Source organism: Asparagus officinalis, chromosome 7, assembly GCF_001876935.1.
Source record: "Asparagus officinalis chromosome 7, Aspof.V1, whole genome shotgun sequence".
Classification (NCBI taxonomy): Eukaryota; Viridiplantae; Streptophyta; class Magnoliopsida; order Asparagales; family Asparagaceae; genus Asparagus; species Asparagus officinalis.
In genome coordinates, this window is record NC_033800.1 from 120,515,932 (window position 1) to 120,540,340 (window position 24,409).

The 24,409-nt window shown below is 36.2% G+C and overlaps 2 protein-coding genes across 2 annotated transcripts; one reads left to right on the forward strand and one right to left on the reverse strand.

The window, feature by feature from the left end:
- LOC109847704 lies at positions 3,784 to 20,952 on the forward strand. The gene is made up of 8 exons (XM_020416934.1): positions 3,784 to 3,818; positions 14,627 to 14,687; positions 17,068 to 17,148; positions 17,241 to 17,336; positions 17,421 to 17,461; positions 17,548 to 17,665; positions 18,694 to 18,774; positions 20,645 to 20,952. The coding sequence occupies exons 1-8, from the start codon at positions 3,784 to 3,786 to the stop codon at positions 20,699 to 20,701; spliced, it is 570 nt and encodes a 189-aa protein (XP_020272523.1). The 3' UTR covers positions 20,702 to 20,952.
- LOC109850409 lies at positions 22,634 to 24,409 on the reverse strand. Its single transcript, XM_020420429.1, has 3 exons — positions 24,256 to 24,409; positions 23,391 to 23,720; positions 22,634 to 23,310 (listed from the first exon to the last, which is right to left on the reverse strand). The coding sequence occupies exons 2-3, from the start codon at positions 23,718 to 23,720 to the stop codon at positions 22,768 to 22,770; spliced, it is 873 nt and encodes a 290-aa protein (XP_020276018.1). The 5' UTR covers positions 24,256 to 24,409; the 3' UTR covers positions 22,634 to 22,767.

The following is a 24,409-nucleotide window of genomic DNA, read 5'->3' on the forward strand; positions in this document are numbered from 1 at the left end:
TGATTTTTCCTTTCTGCAATCCCATTATATTATGGTGAATAGGTAGCCATTGTCTTAGCAACTATCCCTTGTTCTCTAAAATAAGCTTCTGCTTCTTTAGATTGATACTCTCATCCTCTATTATTTTCAAGTTTTTTTAATGAGTGACCAAGTTATTTTTCTACTCGAGTCTTAAACTCGATAAACTTGCTAAAGTCTTCATCTTTTGATTTTAGTAAGTTAACATGATAATATCAAAAGTGGTCATCAATAAAAGTGATAAAATATTTCATGCCTCCTCTAGTAGTAAAACTTTTAAAGTCACAAATGTCGGAGTGAATTAGATCTAGTAATTGCGTACTCCTTGTGACACTATGAAAAGGCCTTCTTGTGATATTAGCTTGCACGTAAACTTTACACCGACTTGGTTTATTGCTCTCACAATTGGGCAAAAGTCCTAACCTATTCATGTTAAATATGTTTCTATAATTAACATGACAAAGTCTATTGATGCAAAAGAGAAGAATACGCAGAAATAGAAATGTTATTAATAGCTGAGGTAGAGTATACAATACTTATAGCATATATCCCATCCACACGATAAGCACTACTAAGATAAACTTTCTGATAGGATAGGAAAAAAATTTCCTCTTTGGAGATCCAGCCGCATTCGATCATCATCAAGGAGACTTCTAGACACTAGGTTCTTCACAATTAATGGAACATGCTTCACATTTTTAAGAGTAAGAGTCTTTCTAGAAGTAAGAGTTATCACCACTATCATAGTTCCAAGGACTCTAGCAGCAGAGCGAGAAGTCATTGATATATTCTCAATAGCAGCAATATAAGAAGTAAAAAGATCTCTATCGATGTAAACATGGCATGTAGCGCTAGTATCTAACCATCATTCAGAAGTGTTAGGTGTATTTATCACCTGAAAAAGCATTGTCATAAACTTCTAAACTTTTTCAATATGGTTAACTTTAGCAACATGGTTGACATTGTTTGTACTCTTTGGTGCTTTACAGGCTTTTGCAAAATGCCCCTTCTTCCTGCAATTGAAGCATTGATCATTCTTCTTGAACTCCTCCTTTTGCATATTGAGATTTTTTGAAATAGTGAGCTTCTTCTTAAAATTTTTCTTTTCGTTGCTGTTGAAGCCATGGGCAGGTTTGGTAGACACTATGTTAGCTGATGTGTTTTGCTTAGCTATCAATTTATTTTAAGCGTGAGTCCTAATTTCATCCTCAATCTGGATGAAACTCTTCAAGTCTGCTAACAAAGCTTGTGTCTTCTTCCTATGAATATCTGTTAAAAAAGACATCCATGAAGGAAGGAGTTTGTTGACGAAAGCACTAACAATGAAAGTGTTGCAGACCTCAATTTTCTCTTCTTTTAATATCATGACAAGTTTTTCTAGCTCCTTGACCTAAGACAAAACCTCTTTGTCATCTTCGAATTTGAGGTTGAGTAACTTGTCGATGAGATGTATTTTGGAAAGCTTCTCCTCATCTTTATACTACTGCTCTAGTGCATTCCAGATGTCCTTCGTAGAGGCTTGGTCAGTGTAAACATCTCCAAGGTGATCAGCAAGACAATTGAGTAGATAACTCCTATAAAAGTTGTCATTGTAGTCCCAGTTTGCTTTGTCGGTTATGTCATCCTTCTTGAACATCGGCTTCTCTTCTGAGACAACATAATAAATCTTTAGGATTGCATCCCAAAAATCACATTGTGTCATCATGCATTGAAGTCAGTTCCATCAAAGCTCTCGAGCTTCAAGTAGTCGATTCCCATAGTTTTTATAGGATCCATTATGAGACTAAGAAACTTGATTTAAGAATGTTAAAACAAAAGGAAAAGGACAAGATAGGAATATAAACTTCTCTTAAATGCTTGTTGTCAAAAATTGATTTGAGTCGTTGTGCATCCTAAAAAATTGGCCTACTCTAGTGCAAAGATCACAAAGCCAAATTGATTCTAGGAACATCAATTTGAGTGTACTGATGTGCACCAAGATCCTCCACAATCACCTTGCTCAAGTTTAGACACTAAACAATCTCCTTGGTCTGACTTCAGACTATGACCTCCTCGGTCTGATGAAGTCTGGTCACCTTTTGATCAAGTTTAGGCACTAGACGACCTCCTTGGACTAACTTCAGACTATGACCACCTTGGACTGTCAAGTCTAACCACCTTTTGATCAAGTTTAGGCACTAGACGACCTCTTTGTTCTGACTTCAAACTATGACCGAGATGCAGAGTTAGACTCAAATAGGCACTGCAGTTTTCTAGCTGATAGGTGAGAGGGATGTCTACCCTTTTCTGATGTTGAGTAGTTTTCTAGAGGATAGGTGAGAGAGTTGTCTAACCCATTAGATGTTGAGTAGAAAGCTTTATATAGGTATCTGACCCAGCGCAAGAGTTGCCAGTCCATTAATGAGAGCAACCTAAAGGTCAGATCAGTTACACCCACTCAGGCCCACTAATTAATTGGTCAGTTTAATGAGTCCATTAACAAATCAATTTGGAAGTTCAAAAGTCATATAAGACCACTTAATGTAGTCGGGTTAGGAGCCCAACAGTCACCCTCTAACTGTTTTTCTAAGCTAACTCTTCTAAGAAGTCCAAGTCCAGGTCAAAAGGCATCTTTAGGTCGGATCCAACCACTATGTATGCAACGAAGCAGCTTGCATGACTGCCTCTGCTCGGCTTACCCTGACCTGACCCCATCCGAGTCCAGGTTGGGGTCTGCCTTCATGTCGAGGTCCGAGTCCTCATCCGGGTTCAATTTTAAACTTATGGAGAATTGTTAGTTAAAATGAGTTGAGGACAAGTCTCGAAGCTGTGACCTTCAATTTGTTCAAAATGATTTTTACCACCAAGCTACAGTGCATTTTTATTATTAGAATACATACTATAATACATACGTAGCTTGAAACTGTTGGAGTTGTAACTTAAAACTTGGGTTTGTAGAGGAAAAGAGGAAAAGTTTAGTCCCACATTGGAAAAGAGATGAGAAGATAGGTTCTTTATAAGCTTTCCCTTTCTCTCCTATGCCTAGAAGAAAATAAAGGTTATGCTCCACACCACACACGCGCGCGCCGGTCGGGCTGGGCTCGGGCTCGGGTTCGGGTCGGGTGGCGCGCGCACACGACCTGCGGACACGAATGCAGCTCCGGATTGAGGGGCTCTTAACCTGCTATATTTTTTGTGCTAATTGAAATAATTAAAACAAAATTAATATGATGCATATTAAAAACATGATTAATGTTTTGTAACGTCTAACATTAAACTACGGATTAATATTTTGTAACATCTAGCATTAAACTGTGGATTAATATTTTGTAACGGCTAACATTAATTGGCGAGATTTATGAACTTTAAAGGATAGAAAACGGCTAGTGTATTTAATATGGCGTAAATGGTGAGGCTTTCAAACCCTATAAAAGGGCCTACAGCCGTAAGGAAAAAAGAACACATCAAAATATAACAAGCTCTTCTTCTTCTTCTCTATTCTTCCTCTTATGCTTACTTGCTGTTACGATTTGTTGGTTCCCTAAAAGTCACAAAGAATTCGTAAAACCTTCTTGAAGCTCGTGCCGACGAGAAGGAGGTCGCCTGAAGAAATCCTTTCATCAAAATAAGAACCATGTCCACTTTCAAAAGAAGGAAGGAACTGAACGTCGAACCTGTTTCGTTTGTGGACGAACCAACCACCTTGCTAAGGACTGCTTTTACAAGAAGACAGAACCACCCAAGCCTAGGAAGGGAGGACCTCCACCTAATAAGTCACAAGTAAACATGGTGACTTCCAATTCAGCTGAGACTGCTTTCAGGTCTGTTCTCTTCACCCCTGAAGTAAACATGACCTTTCAAGCAAATGATTGGTGGATTGACACTGGAGTTAATATTCACATTTGCTCTAATCAATCTTTGTTTTCCACCTATCAGGTCTCAAGTAGAGGAACTGTGATAATGGAAAATAATAATATGGCTCATGTATCTGGAATAGGTCGGATCAACCTAAAGCTGACTTCGGATAAGACTTTGATCCTGCAGGATGTCCATCATGTACCAGATATTAGGAGAAATCTAATTAGTGGATTTTTATTAGTGCAACAAGGCTACAAACTTGTTTTTGAATCAAATAAAGTTGTAATAACTAAGGGATTGAACTTCATTGGTAAAGGTTTTTTATGTGATGGTCTTTTTAAATTGAATGTTAAGAATTCTACTCTTGCATCTCCAATAGCTTTGAATATCGAACCTTCTATCACTTGGCATCAAAGATTAGGACATGTGAATTATAATTCAATTAAAAGATTGATGCATCTCAATATAATTCTAAAGCTTAATATAAAAGATGATGAAAATGTGAAATATGTATAGAAGCCAAACTTCCTAAGAAACCATTTAAAACTATTGATAGAGATTCTGAGATATTAGAACCCATCCATAGTGATGTTTATGATTCAGGAAGAACAACTAGAGGAGGTAACAAATATTTTGTAACTTTTATAGACGATTTGTAATACCCCAACCCTTGAGAGGGTGATGTGATTAGTATTGATAGATTTGATTGGAATACTCATACCACCAAGATGCATCTTCTTTTCAGGAACCCAACTCTTAGAAACTCCAAAGTTAAGCGTGCTTGGCCTGGAGAAATTCTAGGATGGGTGACCCCCTGGAAAGTTTTTCAGGGAGCGCGTGAGTGAGGACAAAACGTACTGAAAAGATATATGGTGGTTTGTGAGACCAGTCCAGATCTAATAGCGTACCGACTCCGGGATTCCGGGGCGGGGCGTTACAAATGGTATCAGAGCCAAGCCAACCGGAATTGTGAGAGCTAAGTGCTATGCGGCGCAAAGTGCTACGTCGAGAGGACGTGAGCTACCTCTTGAGGCCGTAGGAGCCACCTCTAGAATCTCACACGGACCAAAGTTAGGCGTGCTTGGCCTGGAGAAATTCTAGGATGGGTGACCCCCTGGGAAGTTTTCCAAGGAGCGCGTGAGTGAGGACAAAACGTGCTGAAAAGACATATGGTGGTTTGTGAGGCCAGTCCATCAGATCTAATAGCGTACCGACTCCGGGATTCCGGGGCGGGGCGTTACACGATTGTTCTAAATATTGTTACCTCTACTTAATGAAGACCAAAGATGAAGTCATAAAAAATTCAAAATATATAAAGCAGAAGTTGAAAATCAGTTGGATAGAAAAATTAAAATACTAAGATCAGATATAAAGCAGAAGTTGAAAATCAGTTGGATAGAAAAATTAAAATACTAAGATCAGATAGAGGTGGTGAGTACACTTCTAATGAATTAAAATAATTCTGTGAAGAGAATGGAATTATTCATGAAATAACTGTTCCATATACACCCCAATCTAATGGAGTAGCTGAGAGAAAGAATAGAACACTAATGGACATGGTAAACTCAATGTTAATTAATTCTGGTGTGCCAGAAAATTTATGGGGAGAAGCTCTCATGACTGCCTGTCGTATACTAAATAGAATTCCATTCAAGAAATCTGATAAAACCCCTTACACAATTTGGAAGAATAGAAACCCTAATTTGGATCACCTGAAAGTGTGGGGGTGCTTAGCAAAAGTTAAAATACCTGAGAATAAGAGAAAGAAGATTGGACCTAACACTGTAGATGGAATTTTTATCGGCTATGCTTCTAATAGTAATGCAAATAGATTTTTTAATAATCAACTCTGACATTAATGAGATAGCCAAAAACACCATAATTGAAGCTAAGGATACACATTACTTTGAAAATATTTTTCCTTACAAGACCAGAGTAAACAACACAGGTCCTAGCTCTAGTAATTCAGATCCTAGTTCTAACCAAGGTGAAACTAGTTCTAAACAAATTAGACCACTAGAAAGTCCAGAAGAGCCTAGGAGAAGTAAAAGAACTAGAATAGAAAAGGCCCATGAAGATTTCTATGCATTACTTGTAGAAGATTCTCCAGTTACATTTGAAGATGCAATGAAATCAGTAGATGCTCCATTTTGGAAGGAAGCTATAAATAATGAGATACAATCTATAGTTCAAAATCATACTTGGGAACTAACTGATCTTCCTTCAGGATGTAAAACCATAGGATGTAAATGGGTGTTTAAGAAGAAACTTAGACCTGATGGAACAATAGATAAATATAAAGCCAGATTAGTAGCTAAAGGATATACCCAAAAGTCTGGTATTGATTATTTTGATGTCTATTCTCCAGTAGCTAGGATTACTACCATTAGAGTCCTTATAGCTCTAGCATCTATTCACAAATTAATAATACATCAAATGGATGTTAAAAGTGCATTCTTAAATGGAGATTTAGATGAAGAAATCTATATGGATCAACCTGAGGGATTTATAGCTTCTGGACAAGAAAAGAAAGTATGCAAACTTATTAAATCACTATATGGTCTCACACAAGCTCCAAAATAATGGCATATGAAATTTGATAACATTATACTATCTTATGGATTTGTAATTAATCAAACAGATGAGTGTGTATATCATAAAATAGATAATGTTAGACCCTAGAGGGGGGGTGATTAGGGTCTTATGCTAATCTAATCCGATTAAATGCCAATTAAAATTAATTAATACGTTATCCTAGCAAGTATGAAATACAACAAGATATGTAAGCTAGGATAAGCAATATGAACAAACGAATTAACAAAGAGATATAGACAATGTATGTGCAAGGATATAAAACTAACAAGAGGGGTAAACAAATTAACTACAAATGTGATAGGGTAAAATGATCAACAAGCAATACACAATGGCGATGTAAGATATGAACATGAAAACAAGTGCGCCAATGCAAACACAAACAAAGGATATGTTTACGAGGTTCGGTCCCCACGACCTACGTCCCCGCTCCTCACCTCGAGGAGATCTCCACTATCACAACCGGGTTTTCTACGTTCACCCGAATAACGTTTACACCTCACACTCGGTTTTCTAGCTAACCGAAAACTTTACAATCAACACTCTTGCAATCACACTCTACACCCACTAAGTGTTGGAACTAGACGTGTCTCCCTCAAGTGTTAGGAATTACAACCTCTCGTCACCTACCCCACTCCTCTTGGGACGATCCCCGACTCTCGCCACACACTTCTCTCTTGGTGTACAAGTGTATTACCAAGTGTATCCTCACAATTAAGGCTCAATACAAAGTGTTTGTTCTCTACAATGGATGAGAACGAATTGTAAGCTCACTCTCTAAGATACACAATCTCACAACCCAATTATACTATGAATGTAAATACAATAAGCTCAATAGGTTGTGTGTGAACAAAGAGATAATAAAATCAACTAAACTCAATATGAACACTAGCTTAATAAAAAGATAATCAAACAATATAAAATATGAAGCTAGATTGAGTTTAGAAAACTTCTCAATAGATCAAGAGTGGAAGGAGAAGAGTTGGATGCTCAAACACCAATAGATGATCTCCTCAAGCTCTTGTGGAAGTGATTCACAAAACCAAAACACTCAAATGCTTAAAAGCTTATAAACACACTTAAACCAAACATAAACCCTTGATTAAAACTTTCTTAAACTTGTTTTTAAAACTCTCTTTAGATTGAGTTTAGAAAACTTCTCAATAGATCAAGAGTGGAAGGAGAAGAGTTGGATGCTCAAACACCAATAGATGATCTCCTCAAGCTCTTGTGGAAGTGATTCACAAAACCAAAACACTCAAATGCTTAAAAGCTTATAAACACACTTAAACCAAACATAAACCCTTGATTACAACTTTCTTAAACTTGTTTTTAAACTCTCTTGGTTCAACTTGGTCGGTCGACCGGAGGAAATTTCGGTCGACCGACCAAAATTTCGGTCGACCGGATTACTGTAGCAATGCACAGAAATATTGTAAAATCAATTTAAAATAGTAAATGAACTCCAAAAATTATGAAATTTTGTGGGAATGTTCTAGACATGTAGATTAACATGTCAGAGAAAGAATTTCTGAAAAATCATTTCCCAGTTGAGAGAAATAAATGTTTGAACACAAAAATACAGTTTCTGAAAATCTGCTGTGATACACGATTTTGTAAAATCAAGTAGGCACAGTAAATCAACTCCAAAAATAGTAAAAACTGTAGTAAAGTTTCTAAACATGTAGATAAACATGTCAGAGAAAGAATGTTTCAAATATCACTTCTCATTTGTAAAAACTCATCAGTTTTGTAAAACATGCACGAACATGTGCACGAACGAAAACGTGAATTTGTAAATTCCTTTAAACATAACAAATCAATTCCAAACTTGATGAAACTTTGAGAAATGTTTGCAAATGATATTTTGAACATGTTACATGTTTGAAAATGATATTTTGAACATTTTACAAAAAGAATTTTCCAATTTGCATTTCCCAATTATGAAATCTCATTATTTTGCAAAAGTGTTCAAAACATAAAAACCCAAAACCATGCATGTATATATATAACTATATATATACATAGAAATCAAATACGTGTGTGTGTATGATATTGAGCTTAAGGTACTTAACACACATAATATAAAATCTAAATTAGATTACCCAAGCTTTATCTTGATCTTCATTGTAGCTCAACTTGGTACACATGCGGATGAAGCTTGAACTTGATCTTTAACTATAAATTGCATGTTGCTTCACTCCACAATTCCGCCAACCTCCATTTGATATCGTCGTTATGGCGCAATCCATCCATCCTCCAACTACGTTGTTTGTCTACAATACATAGGAATGCACAAACACTAGACAAACAACATTAGTAATAAATTGTTTGTTAAACATCATCAAAACAAGAAGGCCAACAATCTCCCCCTTTTTGATGATGACAAACAATTTACAAAAAGGAATATATGCATGAAAGAAATGAACATATACAAGATAATACATATGCATATAAATGTATACTCACAATATTTCTCCCCCTTTGACAACATCAAAAAGGGGACAAAAAGAATAAGAGAGCGAAAGCTCCCCCTATCAATAAGCATAGGTGAGTATCAAACAAGTATAGGGATTGCTCCCCCTATCAAAAAGCCATATAGAATATATGCGATGAAGATCATGGCAAAACATATGTGAGCAAGCATACATGAATATGCTAAAAATTTACTCACATACATGAAGATAATGAGAACACATATAAATATGTCAATATGAAAATAGTGTCTCATTAACACAAAAAATATAAAAACCATATAAAAGAATAGATTTATGAAATCAAAAGAAGAGGAACATGAGAATCATGCAAAAAGTTTTCAAATGAAAACAATTCAACCAAAAGAAATCATAAATCAAAGTTTATATTCAAAAACAATGTTTGATCAATAAAGAAAAATTTTCTTTACATAACTTGATCAAACCACTCATAGAATACATTATAAAGCACGAATAGATGATCCATTAGCACAAACACATAAATATCATCATATAAGTGAATTATAATGAATTCAAAAGCAACAAATCAAAACACAATTTTTAAGAGAGGCAACAATTATATCAAGCTCTTGAGCTTGTTCCAACCCATATAATCATTTTAGCATCCGGTAAACTTGATTTGGGAATAAACACCCAATAAATCCGGAGGGTTATATAAACACAAACCTCTCATCAAAATCAAGACTAATAATTATGAAAACAAAAGATTTGATAAAAGAAAAATTGTTTTCATAACAAAAAGATTTTAAAACAATTTACAAAACCAAGAAAAAGAAAACTAAGAGCACTAAAGTTCTTGGTAAAAAATATCATTTTGGCACCCAAGCATTCTTGGTGCCGGATTGGTTAGGGACATGACCCCTATCATTCAAGCTCAAAGCCCTAGGGTTATGAACCCTCTTGAGCACATATGGTGCACGAACACGGTCAAAACAAAAATTGTGTAAATGACCTTTCCGATTGCAATTAGTGCAATGAAAGAGGATGCATTTGGTTATGTTGACCATGTGGATGTGCACGAGGAACATTTGCAAATAAAGATGGTCTTTTAAGATTATTTTGCAAATGAGAAACATTTTGAAATAATGTTGGTCTACTTGAAATATTTTGCGATTTAGAAACTTTTCGCAAATCAAAACAAAACTTAGCTAAGTGACCAACTCTACCACAAAAATCACAATGATACACATTAGCATGCTTATGATGAACAATGGGTGCATGTGTGTGTACATGTGATGAAGAAGAAGCCTTATGAGATGCACAAGAAGAATTAATATTCTTATGTTTTTGTGCATCATAGCAAAATTTAGCTAAATGGCCTTTACGACCACAAATGGAGCACTTATAAGTTTTACTATACAAGTGTGCAAAGTGTACGGGTTTAGAAGTTGTAGTACTAGACTTTGCACCCAAGTCCATAAGTTTCTTATTATCTACAATGCATGTTTTAAGGGTTGAATCTAAAGATGATATTCGGTTTTTCACAAGATTCAATTCATCATTATGCATACAAGCATTGGAAATAGAAGTAGATGAAACATGATCATTTCTAAAAGAATTAAACTTATTTCTAATAGTTTCTACTTCTATCATGGCATTATTATTAGCATGAGTTAAGCTAGCAATAGATGAAGACATGTTATTATTTTCCAAACTTAATAACTCATTGTTTTCTTTTAAAATAGCATTCTCTTTAACAACAATATCAAGTTTGGAAGCTAGCGACTCATGATCGGATTTTAAACTAATATGCTTGCTTTTAAGATCAATAAAATTGTTTTGCAATTTTGTATAGGCATGAGATAATCTATCATATGCACAAGCGAGTTCATTGATGGATATATCACTATCGGATTCCGAATCGCTTACCACACTAGGGCTATCGCCTAGTGGCCGTGTGCATGATGATGCTCCACACTCACTTGAAGAACAATCCTCCAAACTACGTCGGATTTCCTCCAAGTTGCCTTGATGTGCTTCTATGAATTTCCATAAATTGTAAGCACTATCAAAATGAACAAATTTGTTAGAAAATGATGAGTCAAAGGCATTAAGCAAATATTCTAACAAAAGCTTGTTCATATTAAACATTTTATTATCATGATTGCTCCACTTAGATTTCTCCAATGTGGGCACAATATAAGCACAATCAATAATTTTCCATAAGTCAATATTTCTAGATTCAACAAATAGTTTAAATCTAGAAGCCCATTGTGCATAGGGAAAATTAATGAATTTAGGAGCAACATTGGATTTATAGCCTAAACAAAATACATTCATATTCAAGATATATATATGAACATATGCAAGCAAGACAAATGCAATCATAACTAGATTAGCACAAATAAGATAACTTGGATCTTTAACTCAAGGTGGTTAGACCTTAAATCAAAGAGCACCAAGCTCTGATACCAATTGTTAGACCCTAGAGGGGGGGTGATTAGGGTCTTATGCTAATCTAATCCGATTAAATGCCAATTAAAACTAATTAACAAATATATTCTTGCAAGATAGATATACAAAGAGTTATGTGCAAGAATATGCAATATACACAAGGTGATATATCCTAGCAAAGAGGTATACTATATGATATATGCAAGGATATGCAAACACAAGGGTAACATAAACAAATGATATAGTGGATGAAATAAACAATGAGAGAAAGGCTATAAAGATGAACAAATATAAGTGTGCTAAGCCAAACTCAAACAAGCAATATGATCACGGAGTTCGGACCTTCCGTCCTACGTCTCCGCTCCCCACTCCCGGGGAGAAATCCACTAACACAACCGGGTTTTCTACGTTCACCCTCTTCTACACACTCGGTTTTCTAGCTAACCGAAAACTCTACAACTCACACTCTTGCAATCACACTCTACACCCACTAAGTGTTGGACCTAGCCGTGTCTCCCTCAAGTGCTCGGTTACAACCTCTCCCTAGGCACGTCAACCGACGCCACTCCTCTTGGGACGATCCCCGACTCTCACCACACACTCCTCACTCGGTGTACAAGAGTATTACAAAGTGATTTAACAATTAAGCACAATATAGCAAATGATTGTTCTCTCTAACAAGGTGAGAACTCAATTAGGCTCAACTCAATGTCACACTATCCCACAACCCAATTATATAATGTATGCAAATACAATAAGCTCAATGGTTGTGTGTGCAAACAAAGAGTAAATCAAATCAAACTAAACTCAATATAAAACTAGCTTTAATAGAAATGATAATCAACAAATAATTATAAATAAAAGCTAGACTTGAGTTTAGGAAAACTTCTCTAGATCAAGATGGAGAGATGGAGATATGAAGCCCAAACAAGAAGATGATCTCCTCCACTTGTGAAAATAATCTTCAAACCAAACAAACACTAAAACTCACTTAAACCCTTGTTTAAAACTCTTTAAACTTGTTTAAAACATTTCTTGAGTTACCTTAGAGGTATGAGGGCATGGGGTATATATAGGCTCATGAAACAACCCCAAAAACCAATAAAAACACCCCCAAAACATTAAAATAAACAAAAAAACAGAACTAGCTGTTACTGTAGCAACGGTCGGATGCTACAGTACTTCGGTCGACCGGTACGGTCGACCGGATTACTGTAGCAGTGCGCAGCTGTTTTGTAAAATCAATTTAAAATAGTAAATGAACTCCAAAAATTATGAAATTTTGTGGGAATGTTCTAGACATGTATAATAACATGTCAGAGAAAGAATTTCGGAAAAATATTTTCCCAGTTGAGAGAAATAAATATTTGAACACAAATTTACAGTTTCTGAAAAACTGTTAACATATACGATTTTGTAAAATCAATTAGGCACAGTAAATCAACTCCAAAAATAGTAAAATTTTGAGGGAAGTTTCTAAACATGTAGGTAAACATGTATTGTCGGTCGACCGAAAATCCCGTCGGTCGACCGATGAGAGCAAAACCACGAAGAAAACTTTCTGGATCATCGTCGGTCGACCGGTGTGGTCGACCGATGGAGTTTTTCGGTCGACCGGACCGGTCGACCGACAGACTCTCTGTCGCCCAGTGAGAATATGAACTCATGTTCGGTCGACCGAAATCTGACATATTCAAAAACTGTTTTGCTGATTTTAAAACCCTGTTTAAAAATATCAAATAAATTCAGAAAAATGTAAAACTTTGGGGAATGATTGTAGACATGATAATACACATGCTACAAAAACTGGTTTTCTAAAAAGACTTCCCAAATGAGAAATACCATCATTTTACAAAATAGTCCAAAACATGAAAATGTAAACATATGAATCTTGACATTTTAGCTTAACCATGTTTTGAAACATTACAAAATGATTTTGTAGACTTAATAAAAGATGTATATGATTATTGTTAAGTCTATAAACCAAGAAAACAATATTTTCACAAATACAATAGAAAGTAAAACGTATGAGTATGTATATGAAAATATATTTGTTTCATATCTATGAAATTAAACCAAAACAACTTATCCACATAGAAAACAAGCATGTATACACATTTTTTGGAATTTATTTGTAAAAACTTTGTTTGTGGATAAAACTAAAAACCAAGATGTATATGTATATAACTATATATATATATATACTAAGAAACTAATAAATATGTGTGTGAATATAATATTGAGCTTAGAGTATATAACACACATAATATAAACCTATACTAAATATACCCAAGCTTGATCTTGATCTTCATTGAAGCTCAACTTGGTACACATGCGGATGAAGCTTGAACTTGATCTTTAACTTATTCCGCTAACCTCCATTGGATATGATCGTTGAAGCGCAATTCCATCCATCCTCCAACAACGTTGTTTGTCTACAATAAATACGAAAACACAAATACTAGACAAACAACATTAGTGGTAAATTGTTTGTTAAACATCATCAAAACAAGAAGGCCAACAGATAATAACAACAAAATTGTGATATTATGCTTATATGTTAATGATATTTTTATTTTTGGTTCTGATATACAAATCATAAATGATATCAAATATTTTTTATCACAAAATTTTGACATGAAAGATTTAGGTCAAGCTGATTTAATTCTTAACACTAAAATCTTGAAGAATGAGAATGGATATGTGTTGTCACAATCACATTATATAGAGAAAATTCTCAAGAACTTTTATGATCCAAACTGTAAACCTGTTTCTACTCCATATGATCCTAATGTACACCTAAAGAAAAATACAGGTTATCCTCAATTACAAAGAGAATATGCACAAATAATTGGATCATTAGGATTCCTAACAAACTACACAAGACCTGACATTGCTTATGCAGTAAATAGACTTAGTAGATATACATCAAATCCTAATAAGAGTTATTGGGATGCTCTAGAAAGAATTTTGAGATATCTAAAAGGAACTATGAACTATGGTTTACATTATAAAGGTTATCCATCTGTATTAGAAGGTTACTCAGATGCAAATTGGATTAGTGACTCAGCTGATGTAAAATCCACCATTGGATTTGTGTTCCTTTTTGGAGGAGGAGCTATTTCATGAAAATCTACTAAACAAACTGTAATTGTTAGAAGTACAATGGAATCAGAAATGATAGCCCTTGATACTACTAGTATAGAAGCTGAATGGTTGAAAGATTTACTAACTGAAATTCCACTAATGCAAAAACCATTACCAGCTATTTCTATTCATTGTGATTGCAGGTCAGCGATTGACAAATGTCATCAAGAGAATGTAGATGTGAAAATGAATCGACACTTGAAAGTACGACACAAATCCTTGAGATATAAGATGAAAAATCATATAATAGCCTTAGACTTTGTAAGATCAGAGAAAAATCTTGCAAAGTGCGACATAAATCCTTGAGATATAAGATGAAAAGCCATATAATAGCCTTAGATTTTGTAAGATCAGAGAAAAATCTTGCAGATCATTTAACTAAAGGCTTATCTAGGGCAGTGGTCCTAGAATCATCGAGGGGGATGGGGTTAAGCCCATAAGAAAAATCACTACAGTGACAACCCAACCTCGCAGAGGTTCAATGGGTAGAAACAAACTGAATGAGTGATTAATTGTGAGAAGCACTGAATTTATTTGCTCTCATCCCTAGGGTGATCAGTGCTCATAAAAAGCAAGTGAAAGGTTGAGTCTAACTCTTAATGAATCCAAGACCCAAGAGGCAGGATGCTTACTTGCTCGCATCCTTATTAGGATTCACCTATATGTGTGTAGTTGTGAGGCCGCGACTATAGGATCAGGGCTGCTCCCTAGTAACACACATGAAAGATACCTGCGCAAGGTCGATAATAGCGCAACCCGCTTAGAATTCTTCAAAACTGTACTATGTGTGCTTTCTGTAGAAATCTGATAAATGGGACTGGTTCAAGGCGAAGTCCACCAAACTCTCACGGATCTATACAATTGTCACTAAGTGAAGGTTCAAACCAAAAGGTACCTCCACCTATTACATAGTATAAGGGAACCAGCAATCTTATTTATTTGTTTTTATTTTACTCTTATTTCTGAGTTATTTTAAGTTTTAAGTTATGTGGGGGATTGTTGGAGTTGTAACTTAAAACTTGGGTTTGTAGAGGAAAAGAGGAAAAGTTTAGTCCCACGTTGGAAAAGAGATGGGAAGATAGGTTCTTTGTAAGCCTTCCCTTTCTCTCCTATGCCTAGAAGAAAATAAAGGTTATGCTCCACACCACACACGTACGCGCCGGCCGGGCCGGGTTCGGGTCGGGTCGGGTGGCGCGCGCACACGACCCGCGGACACGAATGCAGCTCCGGATTAATGGGCTCTTAATTTGCTACATTTTTATTTTTATTTTTGATAATTGGAACAGTTTGAAAAAATGTGATTAATGAATTTTATTTTGTAACGGAAATATTTTGTAACGGCTAAGATTTACTAACGTGATTAAAAACGTGATAAATATTTTGCGAAATGATTGCGTAACGTTTATAACGTAATTAGCATTTAAAATGTATTAAACAGTAATGTTTATTAGCATTAAAAACGTGTTAAATGGCTAGCTAAATAACGGTTTTTCTTCCTCTATATAAACCGCAAGCTGCGAGGCCAAAAGACACAGCGAAATACAACAAACTCTTCTTCTTCTATGTTCTTCCTATTACGTTTACTTGCCATTGCGATTTGCTGGTTCCCTGAAAGTCTAGAAGAGTTCGCAAAGCCTTCTTGAAGCTCGTGCCGACGAGAAGGAGGTCGCCTGATCGAGGGTCGTTATATCTCCGAGAACTTTTGCCGCGTAACCCTGTACGAGAGGGGGCAATTAGATTCTTGAGACAGTGCTTGCACGCCTCGACCATCAGGCCGTATTTCTAACTTTTATTTACTTTCATTATTGAAAATAATATTAATGCGATAAACAATTACACATGTGATGATGACAAGCGGGCATCATTTGATTTAATTTTATTTCTGAGTTATAATATTTATCTGATATTATTTGATTTAATAATCAACCATTTAAAGCTTAATTCGTGTTAATCTTTGTCTAAACAGCTTATATTCCCAACAGAAACTTAGTCCAGGTTTTTGGAAAACTTTTACAAAAAAACCCTCTTAACGGGTTAGGAATAAGACACTTACTCGAGAAGTCTGCCTGTCCCGTGGCATCTTTATCGATGGCCGATAGTTTGCGATCACGACGTCGGGTGGCAGGAGTCGGATCTCGATGAGAACTTCTTTTTGATGCCTTAATTTATTTATTTATATGTGTAGCCCACTTGAAACCTAGAGACATTGAACGTAGGATTTAAGTCGGAGTTCTCATAATCTCGTGCTGGTCAGGACAGGGCTCAACTTGGAGAGTCTCTTTCGCATTAAACGGCAAATAAATGGATTGTTTATTATGGTTGTGACGTCACAAAATGATCTTCATCGTTTGGTTCGGATTTTGTACCCAAGCGGATCACTGTACCCGAATCCAAAGAAAAATGCTTTCCCTCTTCGGGATGGATCCCGTTAAAGTTATTCCCGCATCCCGCTCTCCACCAAAACCGAAAGCAAAGAAGACGATGCTTTCCCTCCTCCTCCTCTCTCAACACCATCCATTTCCTCCCTAAAAACCCCCCGCTCCCAATTCTCAAACCCTAACCCTAACCCTAACCCTAACCCTAGCTCCACACCTCCGCCGCTGCTCTCCTCTGCGTCTGCGTCAATGTTCTCTCCGCCGTCAGATCCTTCACGAACGGCTCCGATGTAAGCACGATCGCGTCCCTGGACGAACCCTAGCTCGTTTTCGTTTCTCAATCTGATGACTTGGTGCTTGTTTGTTTTTTTTTTTTTTTAAGATCTTTGACGGGGTACTCCGCTGCTATGCTGTTGTGATTGCGCTGTTCGTGGCCGTTGCCGAGACTGAGTGGAGCTTCATTTTGAAGTTTTGGAGGGTAATTCTTTAATCCTTTTTTTTTCTCTAATCTTTTTTGGTTTTGATTATTTCTTAAGTGTGTGTTTGTTTATATGCGTGCTAGATTTTGGAGTACTGGGCTGGTAGAGGAATGCTGCAGATATTGTGAGTGCGATATGATTGTTGTAAATTTTGAGCCTTGGAGAGATGTTTTTTGTGCAGTGTGAAGTTTTTTGACTCTAGCATTGCAGTGTTGCTGTGATGACTAAAGCGTTTCCGGATGTCAGTGGAAGGCGTAAAGACTTGGTGTTGGTTCAGGATATTGCGAGTTATCTTCTTCTTGCATGCGGATTGACTTATGTTATCTCGGTAATAATAATGCACTCAAATTCCTAGTTCTCTTCTTTATTCACTGGATCAAACTATGTGGTGCGTGACAATTTAGAATCTCATAATCTCTATTCATATTTCTTCACATTTATTAGTTAATTTTTTTAATACATATCATATGGTGATCAGATAAGGGGTTGGTTTTTTTTATTATTACTTTTCTATTTATTTCATCGGTAGTGTGAGAGCTGAACCCGATTAAGCTTTAAGAACTCTTCAAATTCTCTCTGAACAAGGTATTATGGCATCCAACTCTATGGTCCATACTAAACCTAATCCTAATTTTCCACCTAATCTAATCACAGTCCCATCTAATAACCTGACGTAGCATCACCAAAACATTAAATTACAATGCTTAGCTATGCAACACATGTTATAACCTTCTATAGATGTTGAAGCATGCTATAGCATGTTGTTGCATCACTGGCATATCAATGCTGTTTCGTCCTATAGGATCAGCATGCATGCTATATCATCCTGTGACCTTGTATTTTTTTTTTCCTTGCCTCATATAAACTCTTGAAGCCTTGATGTATCTCTAGAAGCATGGTCCTCTCCTCCATTCATATCGCCATGTGGTCATTTGTCATCCACTTTGTTGCTGCCCATATTAGTTAATGTGATCGTGCTCTTACATCAAAATCTATCTCCTCTACTTCAAACAGAAAAAAAATGCCCCGAAAATTTCTAGGCTTATCTACTTATAGTCGACATTTCATTCATTTTTGGATAGTAGAAATCAAGTGCAATGTTGTCAAAAATCAAATGCAATATTTCATGTGCCATAGGAGAAATTTGTAACTTAAATATACGGGATTATGGGTCATATAAGAACTTTTATCACTCATTTTGCAGAATTTAGATGCCCATGAGGTTGGCTAACAACTCCTAGGCGACTACTACAGTGGTTGCTTGCTAGCTGCTTTACTATTTTACCTAGTTTTAAAAGTATAAAAATTACTTGAATGCTGTAGACATTTCTTTATGGCTTCTACGAGTACGTACAGGGTATGCTATGCATTGGCTTCCTGAAGCGTGCAAGGCAGCGCAAGGAAACAACAAGAGAGCAAGCAGCTAAAGATTTAGAGGTAGGCTGTACTTCACTTCATAAACCACTTAATCGTCGAAAAAGGTTTTATTAAAAGATAATTACATACTTGTGCAGACTTCTTCTATGCTATTGTTGGTGATGTGTTTTTGTGTGGATCACTTGGTTCTATTGCCCTCTTATGTATATTTACATCCAGATGAATAATGCTGTAATCAAATTGTGTATTCAGAAGTACTGACAAAGACTGCTTTAGGAAAAATAGTAACCTAAACGCATAAGATGCTGAACTAGTAAATATGTGGATGAAACCTATATATAACTTCAAGCGCCACCGCTTATCTCTTGTGAAATAGGAGGCACAAACAAGTCGGACGGGAAAGAAGCAACTAATTCCAGTTCTCTCGGAATGCACGCATAATGTACATAAGGGGAGGGAGTCAGCTGTCTTGCACGTTGCTCACCCACTTAGGATATGATCATAATTTATGAACACTTAGGAACATATTTAGATTCCAAAAACTTTCCTATATGAGGTCATTTTGGTTGAGTATATTTATCTGAAATGGGCCAGCAGGTTTTTATAGTCACTTTGCAATGTGGATAAAATTGCAAGGAGGTCCAACAAATGTATTCGTCTGGAAAACCATGAATGGTCCAAGCCATGAACGATAACGATGCTTGGGGCATTCTGATTCCATCCAACCTTTTTCCTAAAGATACTTTTTGCTCTATGAAAACTCCATTTAGAGAACATGATGTCTCTGCTTGTTGATGTTGAGAGTTATCTTACAACTTTTTTCCTTTCAGCTTAGGAACATTGCTCCATCCGGCCCCATCCTGAACTATGTGATCCATTCGTTGCCAGTATTATGATTACGAATTTTAGTTTCCTAATGATAAATTCTTATCAGTCAGCTATCATCCAAATACAGCTCAACTTATGCTAGTTACTCATAAGTCGTAAGCATTGTATCTTTAAGTACCATAGCCATGTAGTTGCTGCACAAAAGCCACAAACTTTGTGCGTAGTAGAACCTATTCATATTCTTCGTCAGTTTTCTTTTTTTAACCTACTGAATTAGGCTTTTAGCTGAATTCTAGCTGGGATTTCTTAGTTTCTGGCAGTTCAGAAAGAGCTATCTTATTCTCTGCTTCCCATATCTTTTCCTGTATGCACATTTATTTTCTCATTTGCATGTATTTCAAGAGACATTTCAATAATAATACTGATGGAAATGATTTGTCTCGCAGTCAGTATCCTCTGATCTATGGTCATCCTAATTTTGAGATTTAATTACTGACATTTCTTCTGTATTTGAACTCATACCTGCTCTTCTGAGTTACCTGAAATTTTGATTTATTGTAAAATTTGTGGCCTATCTCTGTTAAAGCTGACCTCAGATGCATATTATATTTAGATTCCATTCACTATCTATCACAAAGATATCATGCCATTTAAAGTTAATCTTTCACAGTTACCGTAATATGTCCTTACGACCATAACTGGCTATTCCCACTTTCCACCCTCTTTTCTTTAACGGGCGAAAATTCCTCTGAACAAACAGAAAACCTATAATATTCCACCCTTGTGGTTAGTGCTGAATGTTTGTCTCTGTGGTGACTTCTAACAGAAACAAAGGGGAAAGTTATTATTCTATTACTCAGTATATTTTTCTTCTTGCCCAGCATTTAGCTTGTGGTAGGTAACTATTCTTCACATAAACCTATCCCTCTTTTCCTCTATTTTCTGCTTGATAGTTACCTTTCTCCCTTGAAGCATTGTTTTTTGTAAAACCATCAGAAATGTTATGAGGAAAATCTTTAACGAGTGCGGGCTACAAGGCGCATGGAAATAAGAATTTTTTTGCATTGTGTCCCATTTTTAACGTTTTTAAGGACCATTGCAGGAACTGGAAAGGCGCAGGGAAGAACTTGAAGCACTATTGATTGCGGAAAGAGTTTGAGAGGGTAGGCAGCTTTACACGGACCATTATGCAATGTTCAAGAAAGATTTGATGATGTTTACCTGTTGTTTGTAGCTTTAGTCAATTTGTTTCATCTAATGAGCTTCCAGAGCTTAAGTTCTAAAATTGATTCCACTGCAAAGTCTGTATATATATATATTATTGCCTGACAAAATTAGCCATTCTATTAAGATTTTGAGTTTTCTTTGAGCAACTTTCTGGAAGTAGAAGAATTTCAACTGCTTTGGTCTCATTTGATGTAATAACTTTTGAGGTGTTATGTGCTCAGTATACATCTTGACGATTTGCAATTGAGTGAGTTGTATTGATACTCCATGATCATAAACTGAGAGGTGATGAGAACTGCAGCAATAACAACTATAGGTAAGAGATTGTTTGGCAACCAATGTGTGTTTCTTGTTGTGTTTTTCTAGAACAACATCACACCATGGTGTTTTTAATTTTCAAGTGTTTTCAAAACATCATTATGAATTTTTTGTCAAACTAGTATAACCATTTACATAACACATATACTATCAATCCACCAATAAGCATTAGTTCCACTCGATAGCTGACATTTACTCTGGCCGACTGGCGGTAGCCACCCATCGATCGCCATCCTAAAGCTGTCCACTAGCTTGAAACAATGATGAATAGTTGTTCATCATGTTCCAATGATATTAATAACTTACATAAATGTTCAAATATATTCTAGTGATGTGACAATATAATATACGTTAATTTCAAAACACATTCTACTAATGTTGCCCAGTATAATTGAGCCAAACGATCTCAAAATCCTGCCATTCAACAAAGATGCTCTGGGATAACATTAACTGGAATGGTTTTGTTGTTCTCGTGTGGTCGTCGCATCTTCTTTGAGCCTCACATCTTCATTTTCATACTCGATGAACAATGGATCTCTAGAATCATGCATTCCAATAATAAACTACATGCTAATGCAATATACTTTATTATTTTTTTTCAAATTAGATGAAGGCATACCTCTTAAAATTGAGAATCAATTTTTTCGTACCCAAAGCACCGTTTGGTAACATTCCTTAATGAAGAATGCAAATAAGCTAAAACGTAAGTAGTATTTACAACCCCGTGCAATTCTATCGTGTAAAAATATATAAATATATTAATATTAGAATACTAGTAAAACAATTTCATATAATTGAATATATAGAAAGAAGGAGTATAATCATACCTTGAAATAAGGATAATACTTTGGTTTAATCGATATCTCTGGAGGAGTTTCATCATATGGTGGAGGGACGATCACATATTTGGTCAGAAAACAAGTTGCACAAAAAGGTCTTTCTTAAAATATGTAGAGATGGTCTCTGATGAGCGTTGGAAGCAATCCGCAACAAGTTGGTTGCCATTCATTACGAGAAAGCACAAATAAAAATGTTGTTACTTGTTCTTGGACTTTAAGAATGATTTAATTTTTCAATTCTCTTAATTCTTCACAAAGACTACAAATGCCGCTTTTTTCATTCATAAAGGGTCAAAACAAGAAGCTAGATGACCATTTAGGACCCCCAATCACCCCATCATGTCCATTGAATTGTGAAATCTTCTGCGGTCAAGGCTTCTCCACTAAATCCATTGAACTCCATACTCGCATAAATGGTTAACTACTCTTCAAATTGCTCCTCATCATCGGAGTCTGAATCAAAATCTAGCGATGATTGATATTTGATAATCATCCACATCAACATTGACATCCATACCTATAAACGAATATATAAAATACAATTCACTACTATTCGAAACCTAGAAACAAGTGTCTATAAATCCAAACTCAAATTGATCTTCAAAATAAATTTCAGCCATATAGTTCAGATGGTGCGTAATAAAATTTGGACATAGTTCATGAGGCACACGTCCATAACACAAACAAACATAAAAGAAACAACACAATGAAAACAAATACAAAGGTTCTCAATCTATTAGAAACAAAAACATAATAGGAATACACATAAGTTCCTCAACCTTATAGAAACAAACAAAACATAAATAAATACAAAGATTCTCAGACCTAACATAAACAAACATCAAGAAAGACTTAATACCCAATCCTTCTTTCTCTTATCAGGCATGGCCAGAAACATCACCCTCCATAATGCATCATCATGCAAGACATGTGCGGCCTTGGAAAAGTGAGCTGAGTCAATCCCTTCAAGAGCACTAAGTGCAATAATGCAATTCACCACACCTTGTTCTTCTTTAGAACGTAGGATTGTTTGCCTAGCACCACTGATGTGACTATCTTCAGAAGTCAAACTCATTTTCCTCCCCCGCCGTTCCATTTTCTTCCTAGTGTTTTCTTCCATCGAGGTCAAACCATCCGCCATTCCCGATTGGACTTGTTGCCTCAATGGTATACGTTCGTTCGCCACTTTTACTTTTTTCTTAGCTTGAGATGACTCTACCTCCTCATCTCCCTCTTTTTCTCTGTCATTCTCATCAATGATAGGGCTTTTGGAAAACGGATGAGCATTATCACCAATGGCAGTCGTACTATCACCGAAAATGACGCACAATTTGTCATAACCTTTGCACCCTTTCCTTCTAAAATATCTTGCGTGCTTGTGCGTCTGCGCGAGACAAAAGAAATAATCAAGCCAAACTTGCATAACGTATCTAATAAAAATTGTAATGAATCATCGGGCACTACCGCACACAACTCATTCCACGCATCCTCCGTCGCGGATATTTGACCGGTGCTTGCAACATACTCGACCGTCGTGTCCGTCAGAAGACTACTCAAATCCCTCCACCTCTGTCTTAATTGATTGAACTTATTTTTCAGTTGTTCGTGAGTGTATTCTCTCCCCGTCTTCTTTTTCAACTCGTTCTCCATGAATTTCCAAGCCGCCCTGGTGAAGGTACTCGTGTGCCTGTTACCCTTCCTCGCTTCCCCCTCCATCAAATCTATGAAATAAAGCTGCGTCTTCTCAGGCCAAGTTACCGGCCCCCAGTCAACATCGTGACTTGCGCTTGACATCTATTACATCCGCCACAAACAACCAAAGAGGCGTCATAAAATAACCCAACAAACTTTGTCATGGCAAACATAGATGCATAAATAAACAGGGCAGCGGCGATCATTCACCCTTGAAAGCAACCGTGTTTTGCCTCGCGCGTTCAGGGAGGCATAATCATTAGCTAAAAGCGCGCACGCAACAACTTATAGTGGACCCATCACGATTCCTAAGGCTACAATTAATTAATAATATCCTAAAAGGTCGAGAAAATAACAATTTATTATTCGTTCGTTGTTACCAGGCTCGGATCGCATGCGAGGTCAGTTTTCATTTCTTGACATTATTAAATAATAATAATTTATTATTCAATATGATAGCAAAAATGATTAATTTGACGCATTTAGGATAAGATTATAAATAAAAAAAAGTTGCAATAAAATTCCAGAGCAAAAAAATGAAATCGACACAAAAAAAAAACGAAAACATACAAATTAGGGCAAAACTTTTTTTTTACAATAAATTCCTGAAAAGATGAGAAGAAAAGAGGGTGAATACCTTGATTGGAGAGCTCCCGGCGAGGAGACGAGGGTCGGCGAACGAACGACCACGCTCTGCAACTCGAAGCACTTGTTTTTGGGCCAACTGTGTTTGAGCCCAAAAAAAAAAAAAAGGCTTAATTGCACTTGAATACCCTATAGTTTCCCCTAAT